The sequence below is a fragment of the Medicago sativa genome, chromosome 7, assembly GCF_051527215.1.
Source record: "Medicago sativa cultivar Bolivia chromosome 7, Bolivia_mono, whole genome shotgun sequence".
Lineage (NCBI taxonomy): Eukaryota > Viridiplantae > Streptophyta > Magnoliopsida > Fabales > Fabaceae > Medicago > Medicago sativa.
The window spans coordinates 90,180,954-90,200,527 of NC_140755.1; the positions used below are offsets into that span (position 1 = coordinate 90,180,954).

Here is a 19,574-nt window from a genome sequence, read left to right on the forward strand (position 1 = left end):
GTTTCAAGTTGGTCCCTTACGTTTTAAAAGTTTTCAAGTTGGTCCCTTACGTTTTGAAAGTTTCAAGTTGGTCCCTTATGTTTATTTTAGTTTTCAAGTTGGTCCCTTATGTTTATTTTAGTTTTCAAGTCGGTCCAAAACATAAGGGACCAACTTGAAAACTAAAATAAACATAAGGGACCAACTTGAAAACTAAAATAAACATAAGGGACTAACTTGAAACTTTCAAAACGTAAGGGACCAACTTGAAAACTAAAATAAACGTATGGGACCAACTTGAAACTTTCAAAACATAAGGGACCAACTTGAAAACTAAAATAAACATAAGGGACCAAACATGCAATTAAGCCTATTTTGACTTTTAAAAAGCTATTCCCTCAAATATTAGATGACCTAATTGACAATGTGCATCACTAACCTAACATACTTTGACCATGTTTTTTTACTAATATACAAAGATAAATAATACTTCCTTCGTCCCTTAATACTTGACACAGTTGACCTTATTACGCATGTCAATGCATAACTTTGAGCTTAAATATCTTGAATAATATATTAGAAAAAATTATGAAAATTTGATATTTTAAAAATACTCATCGAGACAAATCTAACGACATCTTATACGATATTATTTATCTTTGTATATTAGTAGAAAAATACGGTCAAATTAAGATAGATCAAAATTGCATATTTTCAAATGGGTCATCTATTGTGGGATGGAGGGAGTATCAAATAAGATGTTGTTGGATTCGTCTCGATGAATATTTCCAAATATTAAATTTTCATAATTTTTTATAATAGATAATTAAAGATAAAAAATATGCATTAGTATGTGTGACAAAGTCAACTGTGTCACTTAATATGAGACGGATGGAGTATGTTGTATGCACGACTTTTAAAACATTTTTTTATACGAGTTCTTTAACATGTGTCTTAAGAGATTAACCGAAATACTAATTTATAACTATTTTGTTTAACTATATTTATTTTCTAAAATGATTCTTTTTTTCTTTTTCTTTTTTTTTTGTACAAAAGAGGGCCAAACATCTAAAATGATTCTATAACTATGTGAAATACTAATTTTAATGAATCTCTCTCTATATATATCAAACCAATCACTTAAGTTCCTTTTTTTTTTTAGCAAAACCAACCCCTGACGTTAATGCACTTGAGGAGTTACCTGAATGGTACGAGTTTAGCCTTGAAACCTCAAGGTGATGAGTTTGAATCCCTTCAAAGACTGTTGTAAAATTGAATGTAATGTCACTTTAATTAAAAAAACTGAAATTAATACTTAAATAATCTCCCGTGGATTTTTTTAGACCATGAAATGTTATATAAAAGATAAGAGTTTGACATTATAATTTTAAAAGATGAAATTTATAACTCGGTTATAAAATAACTATTACTAACATTTTAATTGATAATGTTTTTGACTTCCTTATTTTTCCCGAATAAATACTCATATAATCCAACATATATTACATGTTTTATGAAGAAGAAGAAACCTAACTTAATGGAAAAGGGGGTGTATTACTTTTCTTTTTTAAATTACAGACACTATTAAAAAATCAAAATAACAACATGATAAATAATCTTTAGCCTTGAAACCTCAAGGTGGTGAGTTTGAATCCCTTCGAAGACTGTTGTAAAATTGACTGTAATGTCACTTTAATTAAAAAAAATTTGAAATTAATACTTAAATAATCTCCCGTGGATTTTTTTAGACCATGAAATGTTATATAAAAGATAAGAGTTTGACATTATAATTTTAAAAGATGAAATTTATAATTCGGTTGTAAAATAACTATTACTAACATTTTAATTGATAATGTTTTTGACTTCCTAATTTTTCCCGAATAAATACTCATATAATCCAACATATATTACATGTTTTATGAAGAAGAAGAAAGCTAACTTAATGGAAAAGGGGGTGTATTACTTTTCTTTTTTAAATTATAGACACTATTAAAAAATTAAAATAACAAGATGATAAATAATCTTTAGTCTTGAAACCTCAAGGTGGTGAGTTTGAATCCCTTAGAAGACTGTTGTAAAATTGACTGTAATGTCACTTTAATTAAAAAAAAAAATCTGAAATTAATACTTAAATAATCTCCCGTGGATTTTTTTAGACCATGAAATGTTATATAAAAGATAAGAGTTTGACATTATAATTTTAAAAGATGAAATTTATAATTCGGTTGTAAAATAACTATTACTGACATTTTAATTGACAATGTTTTTGACTTCCTAATTTTTCCCGAATAAATACTCATATAATCCAACATATATTACATGTTTTATGAAGAAGAAGAAACCTAACTTAATATAGAAAAGGGGGTGTATTACTTTTCTTTTTTAAATTACAGACACTATTAAAAAATCAAAATAACAACATGATAAATAATCTTATAAGAGAAGGGATCCATTGACTCCAAGAGTAAGTTTGTTGAGTTACTCCAAATCTTATCCCTTCATTTAGTTTTAATCTAATGGTTCAAATTAATTATTAATCATCTAAAGTGAACCTTAATTTATGTTCTCCCACACTATTTTTTTCTTCCAACCTTTGTTTGCTTTCTGCATTTGACGGAAAAATCCAATTCCTCCCATTTCCATTCATGAGTTCTAGTAATGACCTTTAGTTTCATTTGTTTTTTCTTCTAATTTCCCTGAAATTATTTAGAAACAAAAAAAGGGGATCTTTAATTTAGACATAATTCATGCTTTGGATTTTTTAATCACCAATTCATGGTTAAACCTCCAATTTTCAAGGATAAATAAACTGATCATAGTGTTGTTCTTGTCTCTAATTTGATTGCACCTGCCGTGATCTTTCTATCAAATTTTATACTCCAAAGCTGCACTTCAAATTTGTAAATAGAACATCAAATAATTATAGGGAAACAACAAATTTTATTTTTCTTGATTTTTTTTTTTTGTAAAAAATAACACACATAGAATCTATAATCAAGAAAACCGGAATCAAATATTTTCTATTCATAAAAATCATGTAAACCAAAAAAATTCAAGAAAGACACTGGATCTTTGGATATATCATAAAGGATTATCTTTTGTTGTCGGTGAAAACCAATTCTTTGAGGGTTGAAGGTGGATCATGCTAAACAAGCTTTTATGATTTATTTGTGATTATGAATCAAATATTCTTCTTAATGGCCATTAATTAGTTGTTTGAGAAGAAGGAGTATGAAAGCTTAAGATAAGGATCAATATTAATCAATCACAATCATTAATTACTATTGAAATCAAGGGTCAATATTTGGAGTAAGTCTATAGACTTACTCTTGGAGTCAATGGATCCCTTCTCATCTTATAATGCTTCAATTACATTTAATTTATTTTAAAAAACACATTATTTTGTCAGTAATTTAAAAAAGAAAAGTTAGTCCTCCTTTTTTAAACCCTAAATCCAAAGACACGGCGCGATTTTTTTTTTGGATAGTTTTTTATTTAAATTTTAGCAAACACAAATTCTGGAATATTGTGGGTGTGGGAGAGAGAGACTTTTATATTTAAAAAAAAAATTCATAGCTAGAGACATATTTGGAGTTTTGTGGAGAGAAAAAGTACATGTTAGGGTAGAAAGAAAAATTTTCTCATGCAAGAAACTGTCACACTTATTGCAGCCGGCTGGTCCATGATCGGACTACTAAATGGTACTAATGTGAAATTAAATTGTACTTCTTTTACCTTTCTAAATACTCATAAAAATGGTCCACATGAAGCCTTGTGTACAAAACTATCCATACAATGTGTTTTCCCCACAAATGCATCTTAGAGCAGCACCGTTCCATGACTTGATAGAGTATACTCGAAGCCACTCTTACTCTAACTTACCTCACGCCTAGAAAGCAACAAATGGGAACAAACGTCCTCCAATATTGGAGTTAGGATTTGGAGGAAGAAGAAAGTAGGTAGAACCTTTTTCTCTTTGGCACTATGAAATACACATTATAGTTTTATGATGCATATGTGAGATAAACGCTTCTTTAAAAAAAAATGGTTAGATATGTGTTACGTCATGCACACCTTTGATTCTACGATTTGATTAACAAGTTTCACTATAAAATCAAATGAGATATAAGTAAACTTATTTTATTCAATGATGCAAAACAAGTTTGAGCGTGGCGCAACATTTATTACTTTTATACGATATATTTATGCCTAAAATACAATAATAGATAGACACATCATTATTGATACATGTCAATAATTTAACGTTTGAGTGCTAAATGAAAGTAAGCAGAAAGACTAATTATAATTTTGGATGATGATTATTGTTTGTCGCTTATCAAGCGTTTCATTTATTTTTAAAAGTTTAATTTCCATGCAAGTTTTACACTATTAGGATATCACATCAATTCATACGTGTCTTTAAAAATACAAATATGATAAAAGTTAAACATTTCTAATCATTCAACCATTATAATTGATTATAAAACGTAAAAATTATTTATATTGTGATGTATACTAGATTATTTTAGCCTTGTTTAATTTTATCTCTCATCTATTCTGATGTTTACTATATCATTCTCGTTTTATTAGGGATGAAAAACTCTACACTATTTATTTATTCAATTTCTCTCAATCTAAATATAGTACTACATCATTACTCTCTACCAAATATCCTGATAATTTTGTGTATCATCAGACAGCAGGATTTTGTTTGTTGTATACTCGCATGCACGTGTTTGATAAAAAAATTCACACATGCACGTTCATACCAAACTAAGTGTTATTCGATGAATCATGATCACAAACTAATATAAACACTTTGTAATAAGAGTTTAAATCTATATGTACTTAGCTTTTCGATGAACAGATACTGCATTTTTTTTAAAATTAAACATTGTGGATAACCAATTTTACTTGTCTTATTCAACGAAAATTGATAAGTTTTTTTTTCCTCGTAAGAACGAAAAATTGATAAGTTAATTTTAATGCATCTTCATGTATATGAAATTCTTTTGACACTGTATGCAGGAGTAAATAATAATAATATGATATGAGTCCAATGCTGTTGGCACATGATTTATGTTCGGACTATATTTTAACATTAATAATTAAAAATGGTTGAACTGCCATTATTTTCTCAAAGTGTATATCATAATCCGCATGTGAGGTTGATTAAAGGCAAAATTCAACCCCTCGTCCAAGGGGTTGGACAAATCTTAGTCGGTTTGTCGTTTATGAGATATGCTCTATTGACTAACAAACTATAGTCATGTGTTGTGCACGTACTTGAAATTAATGGCGAATCCACGATGTTGGATCATTAGCTAAATTATTTGTTGAAATTTGTAAAACTGCATGCAGTGTGAAATGCTTTAGGTAATATTTTACGATAAATTTGTGTAACTAAGCTGCCAAGAATGGATAGAATTGTAAGAAAAAAAAAGGATAAGTAGTCATTTTTTTTTAACATATAAGTATGTTTTAAGAAGATTGTTGAAGATTTTAATATCAAATTAATTGATATTCGATTTTCTATTAATATAAATTCAAAAGAAACAAAAAGCTACATCAAGCTCGTGAGTAGTTACTTGAATAAAATCAATATTCTCTAATTAGGTACACCATATGCAGTCACTAATAAACTATTGGAGGATTTTGATTTAGTGTAGTTGACGGTATACGGTCGTCTGATGAGGATCATACACTCTAAATTTTAAGTTTTGAATTTTATTTGTTTTTAAATTGAAATTTTAACTTGAAATTTTGGTCATTTAATCTTTATAAGATATTTTAGATGTACACAAACTCAGTCCGTAACTCAATGGCTCTGTTATAATCTTTATAAGATATTTTAGATGTACACAAACTCAGTCCGTAACTCAATGGCTCTATTATGATTGTATCTATGCAACCATAAAAACTGAACATGACCGTTAAAGATGCGTCTCGACCGAACTATTATAATCGTTTGATGCATATGTTTTATGGCTTGGAACCGATTTTTTTTTTTGAAGAAGCTAAATTCTAAATTGATACTAGGAGAATCGAACCTAAGATCTTGAGGAGGAGCACACTCCAGATCCCAAATCAATACCACCATATCAACTCAAGGGGATTAGGAACCGAATTGTTAATGAAACATAATTGTTACAATGGTTTAAATGCATCGGTTTTATTGTTTTGAACTTAAACATAACTAAGATTTTTTTAAAAAAATCAAGTGTATTTTTTCGAACCTATATTTTTCTTGGACATAACTGTACCAAACTGTTATTGTTATCTTGTAATCGTTGAAATCGAGCTAGAGCCAAAGCCAAATTGAATACTTGAAGATATTTTTAAGCCAAAAATCAAACTGAATTGCATTGATAAGTCATGAACTAATTGAATCGAACTAGTTTGGTTCGTGAATTGTTTAATCCGCTAGGTTATTTTCAGTACAGTTTGTTTGCGGTTATGGTTTGGTTCATTTTAGCATTTTCCTTCCTTTTTTTTTAACACACTACCTCATTCTCAACTTAAATTAAATACTACTACTTGATTTTGACCAAAAGAAAATTGAGTTGACAGTTGAATTTGAGTAGTGGAGTTTGGTCGCACGACTCACGAGAGCGGTCGTGGTGGTGCTGCAACCCCACAAATCACGCAGTCATTTAGGGAAATTAACAGTCACATTATGGAACCGTAATTACGACCATTTATCTAATCCAAATGTGCTCTTCCCCATAGAATAAAAGAAACGGTAATTACGAAAGTCCTAAGAATCAAAATCAAGAAAACAACAAAACACGAGAATCACTTCGCTTACCCAGTAGTACTACTTACTGGTAAATTTATTTATTAATTACTCCGGGACATGTAAAATAAAACCTCCCGAGTTAAAAAAAAAAAAAAAAAAACATAACCTGACCTTAGTACAAGTTACAACTTACACAGTTAAAAAAAGGAAAAAAAACACCGTTAGCACGAGACTAACGGCTTAATCTTGCATGGACTAGGTGGCAAACTAGACTTTCCAGTAGCAACAAGACGTTGCACAAACCTCTCAATTCTGTTACTGTTAGTTTCTTGTAGTAACCGTTTCCCACCAAACGGTAACGACTCCAATACTCTCTCATTCAACACCTCCGTTTCTTCCCAACTTCCCTTTTCTCCCAAACCAAATGCCTGCACAAAAATACACCGTTAATTCACTCCGTTAAAATTAATCACTTTGAGTTAATTTTCATTTTCTACTACCTGTTTTTTACTACTTTCTATCAAACCAAACAGTGCATTAGACAGAAATACTAGTAAGAAGCAAAAGATACAAACACGGACATTAGATAATTGAAGCTAATAATAATTCAAAAAGATGAGAATTGAATATAATCATATGTGTCGGTACATAATCTTGTTGGACCAGACACGTCTTTCATCAGAAGTTATGGAGAAAATTCACAACTATTGGCTAAGTACCTGAATCCTCGCATAGTCAGTACGGTTCCAACTGAAAGCATTTCCCAACATCTGATCAACGGTTTCTGAAACGCCGTCGAGAGCAATGTCAACCACCGTCGACGTTGAACATTCACGAACATCACGACGCATTCTGTTCGCTGGTGCTCCGTTTCCGATGGACAAAACCATCAGATCCTCAACACTATTCACCGACGGGAAATCACGCTTGTTATGAAGAACATGCGTAACAGCCGCTGCTGCCGGATTGTTCATCACCAAACCACCGTCCACGGCTGAGCATGAGGTTTTTCCGTCGACGGAAGCGAACTGGAACGGCTTGAAGAGACTTGGAGTGGACGACGTTGCGCGACACACTTTCCAAAGCTCGAAGTTGAAACTTGGCGACTCCGACGCATCGGCTCGTGAGAAAACGAACGGTGCTGAAGTCTTGAGATCATAACAAGGAATAAGCAAAGGCTTAATCGTATCCTTCAATGTCAACGATTTTCCCTCGCTTTCTTTTCCTTGAAAAACTCGCTTCAACAAACTTTCAATACTCTTCGTTGAGAATCTCCGGCGCCGGCGAAAAACACCGACGGATTTCATTTTATAAAATTCATGATTCCTGTCAGCAATGAAATTAACAGCATCTCTAGCAGTATAGAGAGGTCTACCAAATCCATCATCAGTGGTGATCATTGCAGCGAGTATTGCACCAATGCCAGTGCCGGTGATGATGTCGAAGTAATCCGTGATTTGAGCGTGAGCATCATTGGTTTGTAAGCGGATCTGATCCTCAAGGTGGATTAAGGCAGCGCCGGAGACAATGGTGGTGGTTCCTCCGCCGTCAATGCTGAGAATGCGAGTTTTGGATGTCGTTCCACATTGTGAAACTGATAGCCATTGTTGTTCTAGTTTTGTGAATATTTCTAGTGTTACTTTGCTAAGCTCCATTAGTGATAAAACGGTTTTGTTTCTTTTTCTTTTTACTTCCTACACCCCTCTCTTTGATTCTGTGTTAGTGAGTGATGAAGTAGAGGAAGTGAGAGTTGTTGCAGTTACTTTTGGGTTGAGAATGGGTAGTTATATGGACGATCCTTTTGTCCTTGTATTTATATTGATTAATTTATTTATTACGTTATTTATTTATTAATTAAACCACTAATAAACGTATAGTTTCCACTTCCCAGTCCCATTATTAGGACAGTGAGTGTAAAACTGTGTTTACGTGTTAAGAGTGGGGATTGCACGTGCACGTGCAAGTGCGCCTGTAGTTTTGTGAGAAGCGTGAAATTCGGCTAGTCAGCCGGCTCGGCTATCGCTTACTCAGTGTCACTGTTCACTACTACTACTACTATAGTGATGCTGTCACTGCCACTCTGTTTGTTTTTAGTATATGTTTGGGATGCTTCCGACTGTCTTTCTATGAATTCAATTTCTGGTCAGCTTAATATGTGCTGATTACTACTACTACTATTGCTCGGTTATCTAGGTGAGGAAGATTACTGGGAATCTACAGTCATGTTTCCACGAAGGGAAGCCAAGGATTTCATGGAGGAAACACAAGTGCGCAGCTTCTGGATTACCATTACTGTATAAACCATAATTTTAAAAATAGGACCAGCCATCGCCTTCGTGAGATTACCGGGTCAATGATCGAATCACTGGAACCGAATAACTCGGGTGTATAACCTGGTCTCTATAACAAATTTATATAGTTGTTAAACCGGATTGAACCCAAGACTCAATTTGTATCCACAACTATAAATATAATAAGGGAAAGGTTAACTAGTTCCTTCGGGACACTGGTTAAGGACCTAAAATAGTAACTTTTTATAAAAGTTTGTGTAAACAGTGCATTGGAAATTGAAAACTTTTAAATTTTGAAAGAATAATTACTTTACTTAGAATCATTAAAAAGTGCCCCGGAGGCACTCGTTAACAAGACCCATATAATAAATAAATAAATTTGTTAATATATTATGAAGAATACGGTATAAGTGAATTTTTGGTTGACACAATCTGGTATAAAGTTATTTAAATATTTTAATCTTTTTATTTATTTGTTTGATACAAAACATTTTAATCTTTAATTTGATTCATATAAATAAAATTCCTCAATTTAAAAAATAAAATAAAATTAGTTCATCGATATTATATTGGAAGAAGTTTGTCTTTGTAAAACAAAAAACTCAACATTAAATTAGGTATGCCTTCGGTGTTTAACAATTACTATTACTTTAAACAAACACTTTCAATGGCCTAGCGGTTGACTAATATCTTATATTTTATGGTGTCAAAGGTGTACCAGGTCTGAAACGTCAAAGGTGTACCAGGTCTGAAACTTGTGTGAGCCAATTTTTCAATTTTTAGCATTTTCATTTTCTAACGCAAAAAAAAAAAAAAAACGCAAATTTGGCCGACCCGGTTTTCTGTACCGATTTGATGATGTGGCACTGAGTCAATTGCGTGGGCGATCCAATAGCTGGCTCGAATTGGTTATGGGTATGGTTTTCGGTTGGACCAGTCGAGTAACAAGTGAAGAATTATTTATAATTGAGACCGGATGAGGTACTATAAGACCAAAGAGAGTATTTGATAAAATAACAAGGGTTAAAGAAGTTTTTGGTACCTATAAATATAGTTAACTGACGATGTCCGAAAATCTAAAAAGGAGCTGCTGCTATTTAAAGTGGATTTTGAGACAAGGTTACCCTCTCTCTCCTTTTCTTTTTTTGTTGGTGGTGGAAGGTTTGACTGTGATTGATTCTAATCTTTTTACTGATTATAATATCGGTACGTAAGAGTCTATTGTAATTTTCCATCTTCAGTTTGTTGATGACCCTCTGTTGGTTGGGGCGAAGAGTTGGGCTAATGTGCGAGCATTGCGGGCTGTTTTGTTGTTATTTTAGGGATTGTCGGGTTTGAAGGTGAATTTTCAAAAAAGTACATTGATTGGTGTTAATATTAACGATTCATGGGTGACGAAGATGGCATCAATGTTGCGTTGTAGAGTGGGTCGGGTGCCTTTCATGTATTTGGGTCTTCCTATTGGTGGGGATGCGATGAGGTCATCATTTTAAGAGTCGGTGATTTCCCGTATTAAGACTAGACTGTCGGGTTGGAAGAGTAGATTTTTGTCTTTTGGTGGTCGCTTGGTTCTCATAAAGTATGTCTTATCTTCTCTACCTGTCTATGCCATTTCCTTATATTGAATCTCTTTTAATTAAATTAATTTGGGGAGGGAGTGGGGATCTCAAGAAAATATCTTGGATAAATTGGAAAACTATTTGTTCGAGAAAGGAGGAAGGAGGGTTGGGGGTTAGGCAGATGTGGGAGTTCAGTTTTGCTCTTTTGGGTAAATGGTGTTGGAGGATATTAGTGGATAGGGGGTTGTAAAAGGTGTCGGTAGTTCGTTATGATGAGGTGGATGACCTTTTGTGCGGGGGTGGGGGGTGTGGGATTCTTATTGGTGGGAGGAGGTGGCAAAAATTCATGAGGGTGTTGGTGGCCTTGGTGAAGGGCGGTCCCGTGAGTGTGTAGCGAAAAAGGTTGGGAATGGTAGGAACACTTTTTTTTGGACTGAACCTTGTGTGGGAGGGGTTCCTTTGTCGGTGAAGTTTAGGGGGGTTATATGATTTATCAGTTAATAAGTCATGTACGGTGTATGATATGTTTGTGTATGGGTGGGAGGAAGGTGGTGAGACGTGGGAGTGGCGGAGGCGGGGTTGGACTGGGAGGAGGAAATGGTAGAGGGATGTAGGAGATTGCTTGCTAATGTGATTTTGCAGGATCACAATTTAGATCAGTGGCAGTTGGATCCCGATCTTCCACTGAGAATCCTAATGTAGGGGCGTCGTCAGACTTGATTTTGCACAAACATGTTCCTATAAAAGTATCGATTTTTGCTTGGAGACTTATGTGTGACAAGTTACCGACCAAGGACAATCCGGCAGCGCGTGAAATTATTTCCCAAGACATGCAGTTATGCGCTAATGGATGTGGTGATGTCGAATTAGTTAGTCATTTGTTCCTTTCTTGTAATGGTTTTAAGGCTCTTTGGTCTCTAGTCCGAGCTTGGATTGGGGTTTCTACGGCGGAGCCAAATTCTATTGATGACCATCTTGTTTAGTTCACTTTTTCAGCTGGTGGCTTATTGGCGAGACGCTCACTTAGGCAACTTATTTGGCTTGCTTGTGTTTGGGTAATGTGGAGTGAAACAAATAATAGACTTTTCAACCAAAAAGAAAAATCTCTAGAAAAGTTGTTAGATTGCGTAAAATTTCATTCCTTCTGGTGGTTAAAGGCATCTAATGTCACTTTTGATTTTTGGGCACCAGAGATGGTGGTCGTGTCCGCTTGTTTGTTTGGACATTGGTTAATCTTGCCTTATGTTTTCTCTTTAAGCATGATCTGTTTGTAAACTTTTTGGCACATCTTGTGCTATTGAGGCGCTTTGTTGACTGTTAATATATTTCAGTTTTGCGTCTTAAAAAAACATAGTTTATTTCGTTTATAATTCTCATAAAAAATTGACATGTTTTGCTTCGAATAAAAATTTTCAGCATGTATTTTAATCTATGTTAAATTAAAATTTGTTTCATCATGCTTAAACTTTTAAATTTTTGAATGATATTTTACATACTTATTTAGACTAAAAACAAAATTCGATGTATTTATAACGACAAAAAACGTATTTAATACTAACTTTTATGACACTTTTCTATTTTACGATTTTTTTGTTGTTAATGAGTAACTAAAGAATAACATTGGAGGGTACAACTCATACATGTGGACAACTATTTCTCACTAATTGATTATTTATATTTAATTTATATATTATAAATGAGAATAATTATAATATCTTTGTTTCCAATAAACTAGGAGCGAGGGAAAGCATAAAGGGGAAAATAAAACATCTTAACTAGGTTGCCACCTTCAACAAACCATAATCATCTGTGTTTTTTTTTGGTTAATTATGTTTCTAGTCCCTATAAAATAGCGACCTTGTAAGTTTAGTCCCTACTTAATTTTAATAGCATTTTTAGTCCCTATAAAAAAAATTACTTATAATTTTAGTCCCTGCTAAAACAAAGTTTGATTAATTATCCTTAAACTCTTAAATTTTTGAACGATTTTTTTGAGACAAGATTAGAACACTATGAAAGGTTCGTTTACTAAAATTTAGAATTTTCTGACATGAAATGAATTAAATATGAATTTTTTAAAACGACAAAAGTTAAAGATAAAAAGTAATAAAATCTGGATGTAGAAATCAAATTTTGCGATAATTTTTTGCGGACGAACTTTTAGTAATGTTCTAAACATGTCTGCAAAAAATTGTTCAAAAATTTAAGAGTTTAAGCATAAATTAAATAAATTTGAATTGAGTAGGGACTAATACTCAGTGCAGAAAAACAAAATTATGGACTAAAAATGCTATTAAAATTAAGTAGGGACTAAACTTACAAGGTCGCTATTTTATAGGGACTAGAAACATAATTAACCCTTTTTTTTTTGAGGGAATAATCATCTGTTATATATATACTATATATAAAGAAAATAATCCCTTTCAACTCTTTTGGGCTGTTTTTTTTCTCTTTCAAAAAATGGCTTCAATTTTCAATACAGATAACACGTGTAACAAATAATAGATAAGAATAAATTTAGGGGTAATAGTCACTTTGGTCCCTGAAATTGTAATGAGTAGTCAAAACAGTCCTTCAATGTATCAAAACTTCAAAGTAGTCCCTGATTATACATCTTGTTAGTCAAAATAGTCCTTAATGTTAAAATATTTCATTAATATTGTAAGATTAGTCCTCCAATATACTTACTTATTGTCATATTAGTCCTTATAAGTACATGTTTATTGTCATTTTAGTCCCTATATGAAAAGAGTTATTGTGAACATTGAGAGGTTATTTTAGTGTCAAGGACTATTTTGACTAACAGAATGCACAATCAAGGACTATTTTAAAATTTTGATACAATGAAGAACTAAAATGATTAATCATTGCATATTCAGGGACTAGATGAGTATATATATGACATTAAATATTAAAAAGTAACAAACACGATATGAATATATATATGTCTGGTTTTTTTCTTTATCATTTAAAAAGTGTAACAAACTAGATGATTGTATTTTTTTTTGTGTGTGTGTGTGTGTGTGGGGGGGGGGGGGGGGCGTATATTTATACTTACCTTTTCATTATCCCAATTATACTAACAATTTTTTCTATTATAACGATTTTTGTTGGTGTCATTCAAAAAAAGAATTTGATTATATTTTTTTGCTATATTTTTGGTGTCATTGAAATAGATAATCATGGTTAGTTTGATTTATTATAACTTAAAAGCAACAAACACTTATATTTTTAGTTTTAATCAAAATTAAAATTTTATAAAAAAAACACCGTTATTAATTTTCAAATGTTAGCGTAATATAGAGTTATTAATTTAATTTAATCAAACATTGATATTTCCTAATTGTGCAATTAAAAACATGTCATGTCTTCTAATGTTTATATTGGTTAGTTCATAAGTCCATTTTTTTTCCAACACTTAACATAACAATGATATTTATAACAAACTCGTGCGACAACACGAGTATTAGCCGAGTTCTTTGGTAAAATATAAATACTTCTTGTTTCAAAACAAATCTTTTGTATTTTTTTATTGAAGAAACAGCCCATTGAAATAGACATTATGGAGAATCAAATCTGAGACTTTGAGAGGAGCAAGCTCTGAGGTCATAAGCCAACATCACCAGACCAAATATTTTGTATCATTATATCATTAATATTCTTCTATATATATATATATATATATATATATATATATATATATATATATATATATATATATATATATATATATATATATATATAATAGTATTAAGTTTCTATTCCCTTTTTCTGGCCTTATAATGTGGGAGATTCGAGAACCTACATTAAGTTGATCAGGTTGCAATTTTATTTAAATCTCATTGATAAAATATGGAGATATATTAACTCTTTAAGTGAATGTCCCTACAATTTTTTTTTTAAAAAAAAAGTGGATGTCCCCTCTTACACTCTCGTATACCTTTGATCGCCATGCAGACAAAACAGAGAGTTCAACTACCTTTGAAGAACTCTGCATTCTCACTTACTTTATAACACACGTATATAATACAGTAGAAACTCTTTAATTTAATATTCGGTAAATTAATAAACTCTCTAAAATAATAAATTTGTCCGGTCCCGACTTGGGCCAATGTAAAAAATTGAAAAACTCGATAAAATAATAAGATAATAATTTTTCGGGAGATCCCTTTATAATTTTCGGTCCCAAGAAAATCATAAATTAATAATTCATAGAAACTGAAAAATATATATTAAGAATACATTGAACACATTTGTTCCTCTTGTTTACATTTACTGTACTTCAAAAGTCATTATTGATTTCCAATGCATATGAACACAGTAGTTACTAATTTACGTTGAGTATCCCAAGGTTCGCTGCAACGTAATTCTAAGAGGCATAGACTAATTTGCTTTTTGTTTGATATGTATAGTATAATTACTTAAAAACTTTTTAAATTAATAATTATTAATTTATCGATAAATTAATAACTCTCTAAATTAATAAATTTCTCCGGTCCTGACATTATTAATTTATAGAGTTTTAACTGTATAAGTATTATTTATATACATTTTTTTTTTGAAAGAGTATTATTTATATACATAAAACGTCCATTATATACATTCCTCTATCTATTTACAATAATTCATAATGTTGTGATTAAAGCCTCGATCTCACATTAGTTATAATCTACTTATCTATATCCATTTCTTCTCAAACATATATGCATTCAGAGTAGTAGTTTCATACTAAGTGTGATCAACTTATCATACATATATTCATTAAAAAAACTCATGTACATAACATAACGCGATACATCCTCATTTAAAATTCAGCTTCACACTTCAATCCAGTATATCTTACATGTTATACAAATACCAGACATATTATTTCTCATCACAATCTATGCGATCATTAGTCAATAACTATGTGATCTCTTTGTATCCATCACACATTGAATTTAATATATTCTGTCTCATCACAATCTATGCACATATCAACATTCAATTCATCAACTACTATTTCGATGGTTAATGGTGGAAATAACCCATTAATACATGTGAAGTATGAAAATAACACATGTAAAAAAATACAGATTCTACCTCTATAATTTGAAATTCCTTCTATTTTGATCCTCTAACAGCCCAATCACACATGATGCGTTGATGTGACAATGAATCTTGACACATGGATATTTTTCATAACGCGTTAATATTTTTTCTCTCTAATAAAATATTTATTCCTGCAACTTATTTTCCTCAACAATTAACCCTATCACTATTTATACTCAACATCTAATTAGTAATCACATATAACAAATCATAAATAGTCTGTTTGTTTGTATTCACGTGCACATGCTTTAAGATTAAGTTTATAAGTCTAGGATGATGCGATAAGATATTAATATGACTTAAAAGAGGTTTGGTGCAATGAAAACTTGGCATGTTCTTAAAACATCTTGAATTATGAAAAAACTGTGAAAAATGGACTACATAAGCTCATAAACAGAGTTATGGCTCGCGTGATTCAAATTACTTATAGGTGTGATTTGAATCACATTAACCAAAGTGAATTTTAGCACATTTTAGACTCAGTGATTTCCGTAAGAATGCATTATGGTTCAAATCACTTTTGCAAAAATAATTTTTTTTTGCATTTTTGAAGAGTATACTTGTTCTAGATTGATCTCAACCATCTTCCATCAATTTCAAACCAAACCAAACTCATATTAATACCCTATAAAAAAAAAGTAGGAATTTCATGCACCAATTAGGACTAACATCGTACAAGTCACACATCCACACGAATGATCAAGCACATAATTAACATCTTCGCACAAACATCATTAAACACGATTAAAACATAAGGTCAATCAAATTTCCTTGTTTCTAACTACCCAAAGTTCATGAGAAAACACTATTTCCACTTTCCCAGATAAACTCTACATTCCAACGAGTTCCTTATGTGCATGGAGGGAGAGGAAGGGGAACCCACATCTTATTGAATATTAATAATGAGATGATGGCGACGCGATGCATGATGATGATAACAACTTCCTTAGATTCTATTTATATACTTGCGTCATCCTCTAGAGCTCGATTCCCTTCCTCTTCCTTAAGATCCAGTCGAGTAAAAAGATAACTAAACCATCAATTGATGAGTCAAAACTTTAAGAACTTTGAATTTGCCACTATGATGAGTGTATTGTGTCCATGGACAATACCACGAAGATAGTATGAATCTCACAAGTAAAAAACATATTGTTTTTGAAGCACTGCAAAAATAGGCAGGAGATAACGTTGAAGATTTTCCCTGAAAAATAATATTATGGCCAGAAGTAGTACCTCTTAGTCAAATAACCGTAAAATAAAACATGAGTATCTAGCAAATACGTTATTGGGTCAATAACATGACCTATAGGTGTCATGTTTCAATTTGTCCACAAATACCAAGTTGTATAGGATTAGGGGCCATGCTAATGATTTTTTTTTTTTTTTATATAAGGGAGGTTAGGGCTCATGTTTCGATTGACATTCACAAATTTTTATTTTTACTTTACGGGTCTAATATAAAATATCTTTTTGATTGATAGTCATTTCCAAAAAATAAATAGTCACTTGAACAAAAGTAATAACTATCATTTTAATTTTTTATATCAAATGTATTATTTATCATATAAAGATTATATAAACTTGAATATGATTAACTTTCATGGAGGAAACTTATGGAAAACAAAAAACAAATCTTATATAAATAAATTCCTCTTGTGGAGGAAACACATCGAAAACAAAAAATAAATCTTCAAAAAAGATAAAACACAATTGGTTGAGTCGTTAATTTAGCAACATTTTTTTTTGTACAAAAAATTTAACAACAAATTTAATTGTCTTCATCATTTATGATGTCAACGTCACCAATAAATTAGCAAGTAAAAATACCAGCACTTGGCTTAATCGGTTAAATCAATTCAGTGTCTATTTCAATGACATATTAATCGATTGTGTCATATGTTAGCACTAAATTGATCAAGTCGAAATCGACTAATACCAAGTTTATTTTTTACCATACCCCACATTTAGGTTGAAATGAAATTACACACTTACACAATTTTTTTAACTAATCTATAGTTCAATGGATTTACGATGGAGGAAATTTTATGCATATTTTTCATATGATTATTTCAATATATGCTTTCACCTTGATATATATATATATATATATATATATATATATATATATATATATATATATATATATATATATATATATATATATATACATACATACATATATATATATATATGTATGTATATATAAACAATTTAGAAATTTATAATTTCTAAATACTATTTTCCTTATTATAATAAAGACCAAATTCTTTCAAAAAAATAAATAAAAATAAACAAAGACCAAATAAACATGGATACTTTCACGCATTCAAAATGCAAGACCTGCAATATTGACTAAGTAACGAAAATAATTTATTAGTTAGAGAAAAATAAATAAAAATTTGTTAACCATTATAGCTAAAAGGGGATTTGTTAACAAATCTCAATATTAACAATTTAGCCCACACAAAAATAAAGTATCATGGTTGGTTAAGAACCACTTATGAAATAAACTCGTCATGTCCATTTTTTTTCGTCATTAGTGTAAACTTTTTTTATCTCCAATAAATTATATTATCAAATTGTTAAAAATATTTTAATTTAATCATAATAATATAAAATCCATACTTAAATTTATATGTGATTGTTTGACAATATAATTTATTTTATATGATACTATATTAAAGTCATATTCAATGAATGTATACAATTATAACAGTCAAATCCTTACTAAAACATTGTTCCAAAAAACATCTTTACCAAATTACGATATATAGTTTTATAGTCATATAGTCAAACCTTTGCTAAAACATTGTACCAAAAAAAAACCTTTACCAAATTAAGATATATCATTTTATAGTCATATAGTCAAACCTTTGCTAAAACATTGTACCAAAAAAAAATATTTACCAAATTAAGGTATATAACACAATACAAGTGCATGAACCAATAATTTTGAGGTGAATCCAAAAACAATTTTAATATCACTTAATTTCATTTCCTTCATGTTATTTATAACAATCACATATATACTTTGAAATCACAGTGAATCACAAGAACTAGTGCATCATTAGTAAAAAAAAAAAAAGTGCATGATGACTTCCCAGATTTCCTTCTTCCTTAGTCCCTCGCCTCCATCATTTTGCTTGACACATATTGCCAAGTCCCACCATCCTTTCAATTTATCCGTTCAACCATCATATTCTTTGAGAGGTATATTAGTATATATGTTTTTCTTTTCAATCTTATATTAAATTCTTATTTTCAACTATTTGTCTTGTTAGATATTTTAAAATAAATTAAAGTTATTATATTGGAGGTGATATAATCCTATCCTTTTTTTTAGTTTGATATGGTGCATACAAAATATTTTCTTGCCATTGATTAATACTTATCAACCTCTTTGGTCTCCATGTCAAAACAATGATTGTTGAAATAATTTGATGGTTAATAATATACACCTTGACAGTTAAACTAATCCAACAACAATTTTGTTGGGAATAGTCAAACTACGAAATTTGTCTGAAGAAGTTACCGTTTGTAGATAATTTGTGGTCTATATTATCCTAAAAAAATTTGTTGGCAAAATCACACTAATTCAAACTCAATTAGAAGTACAAAAATGTTTGTGTTTACATGACTCAAATATTGTACAAATTTGATATAAAAAATATATATTTATGTATGACCGCCTATAAGAATGAATGTCTATATATACATCTCAATCCCAATTTGCATCTCAATCCATCATTATATTTTAACTTTATACTATTCATCTTATCTCTCATCTAACACATGCCGTGTTAGGAACTCAAGGAAAAAATATGATATATTTTCAATAAAACTATTGACCTCTAATTATTATTTTTCTCAATAATTTTTTCCTATAATAAAATATATCTTTTAAATTTTTAGTGA

General features: G+C 30.7%; 1 protein-coding gene across 1 annotated transcript; it reads right to left on the bottom strand.

Annotated features, from left to right (window-relative positions):
• Positions 1–6,778: 6,778 nt before the first annotated feature.
• LOC146910066 (putative inactive patatin-like protein 9) lies at positions 6,779–8,479 on the bottom strand. The gene is made up of 2 exons (XM_085725336.1): positions 7,438–8,479; positions 6,779–7,146 (listed from the first exon to the last, which is right to left on the bottom strand). The coding sequence occupies exons 1-2, from the start codon at positions 8,371–8,373 to the stop codon at positions 6,940–6,942; spliced, it is 1,143 nt and encodes a 380-aa protein (XP_085581462.1). The 5' UTR covers positions 8,374–8,479; the 3' UTR covers positions 6,779–6,939.
• Between the last annotated feature and the right edge of the window lie 11,095 nt (positions 8,480–19,574).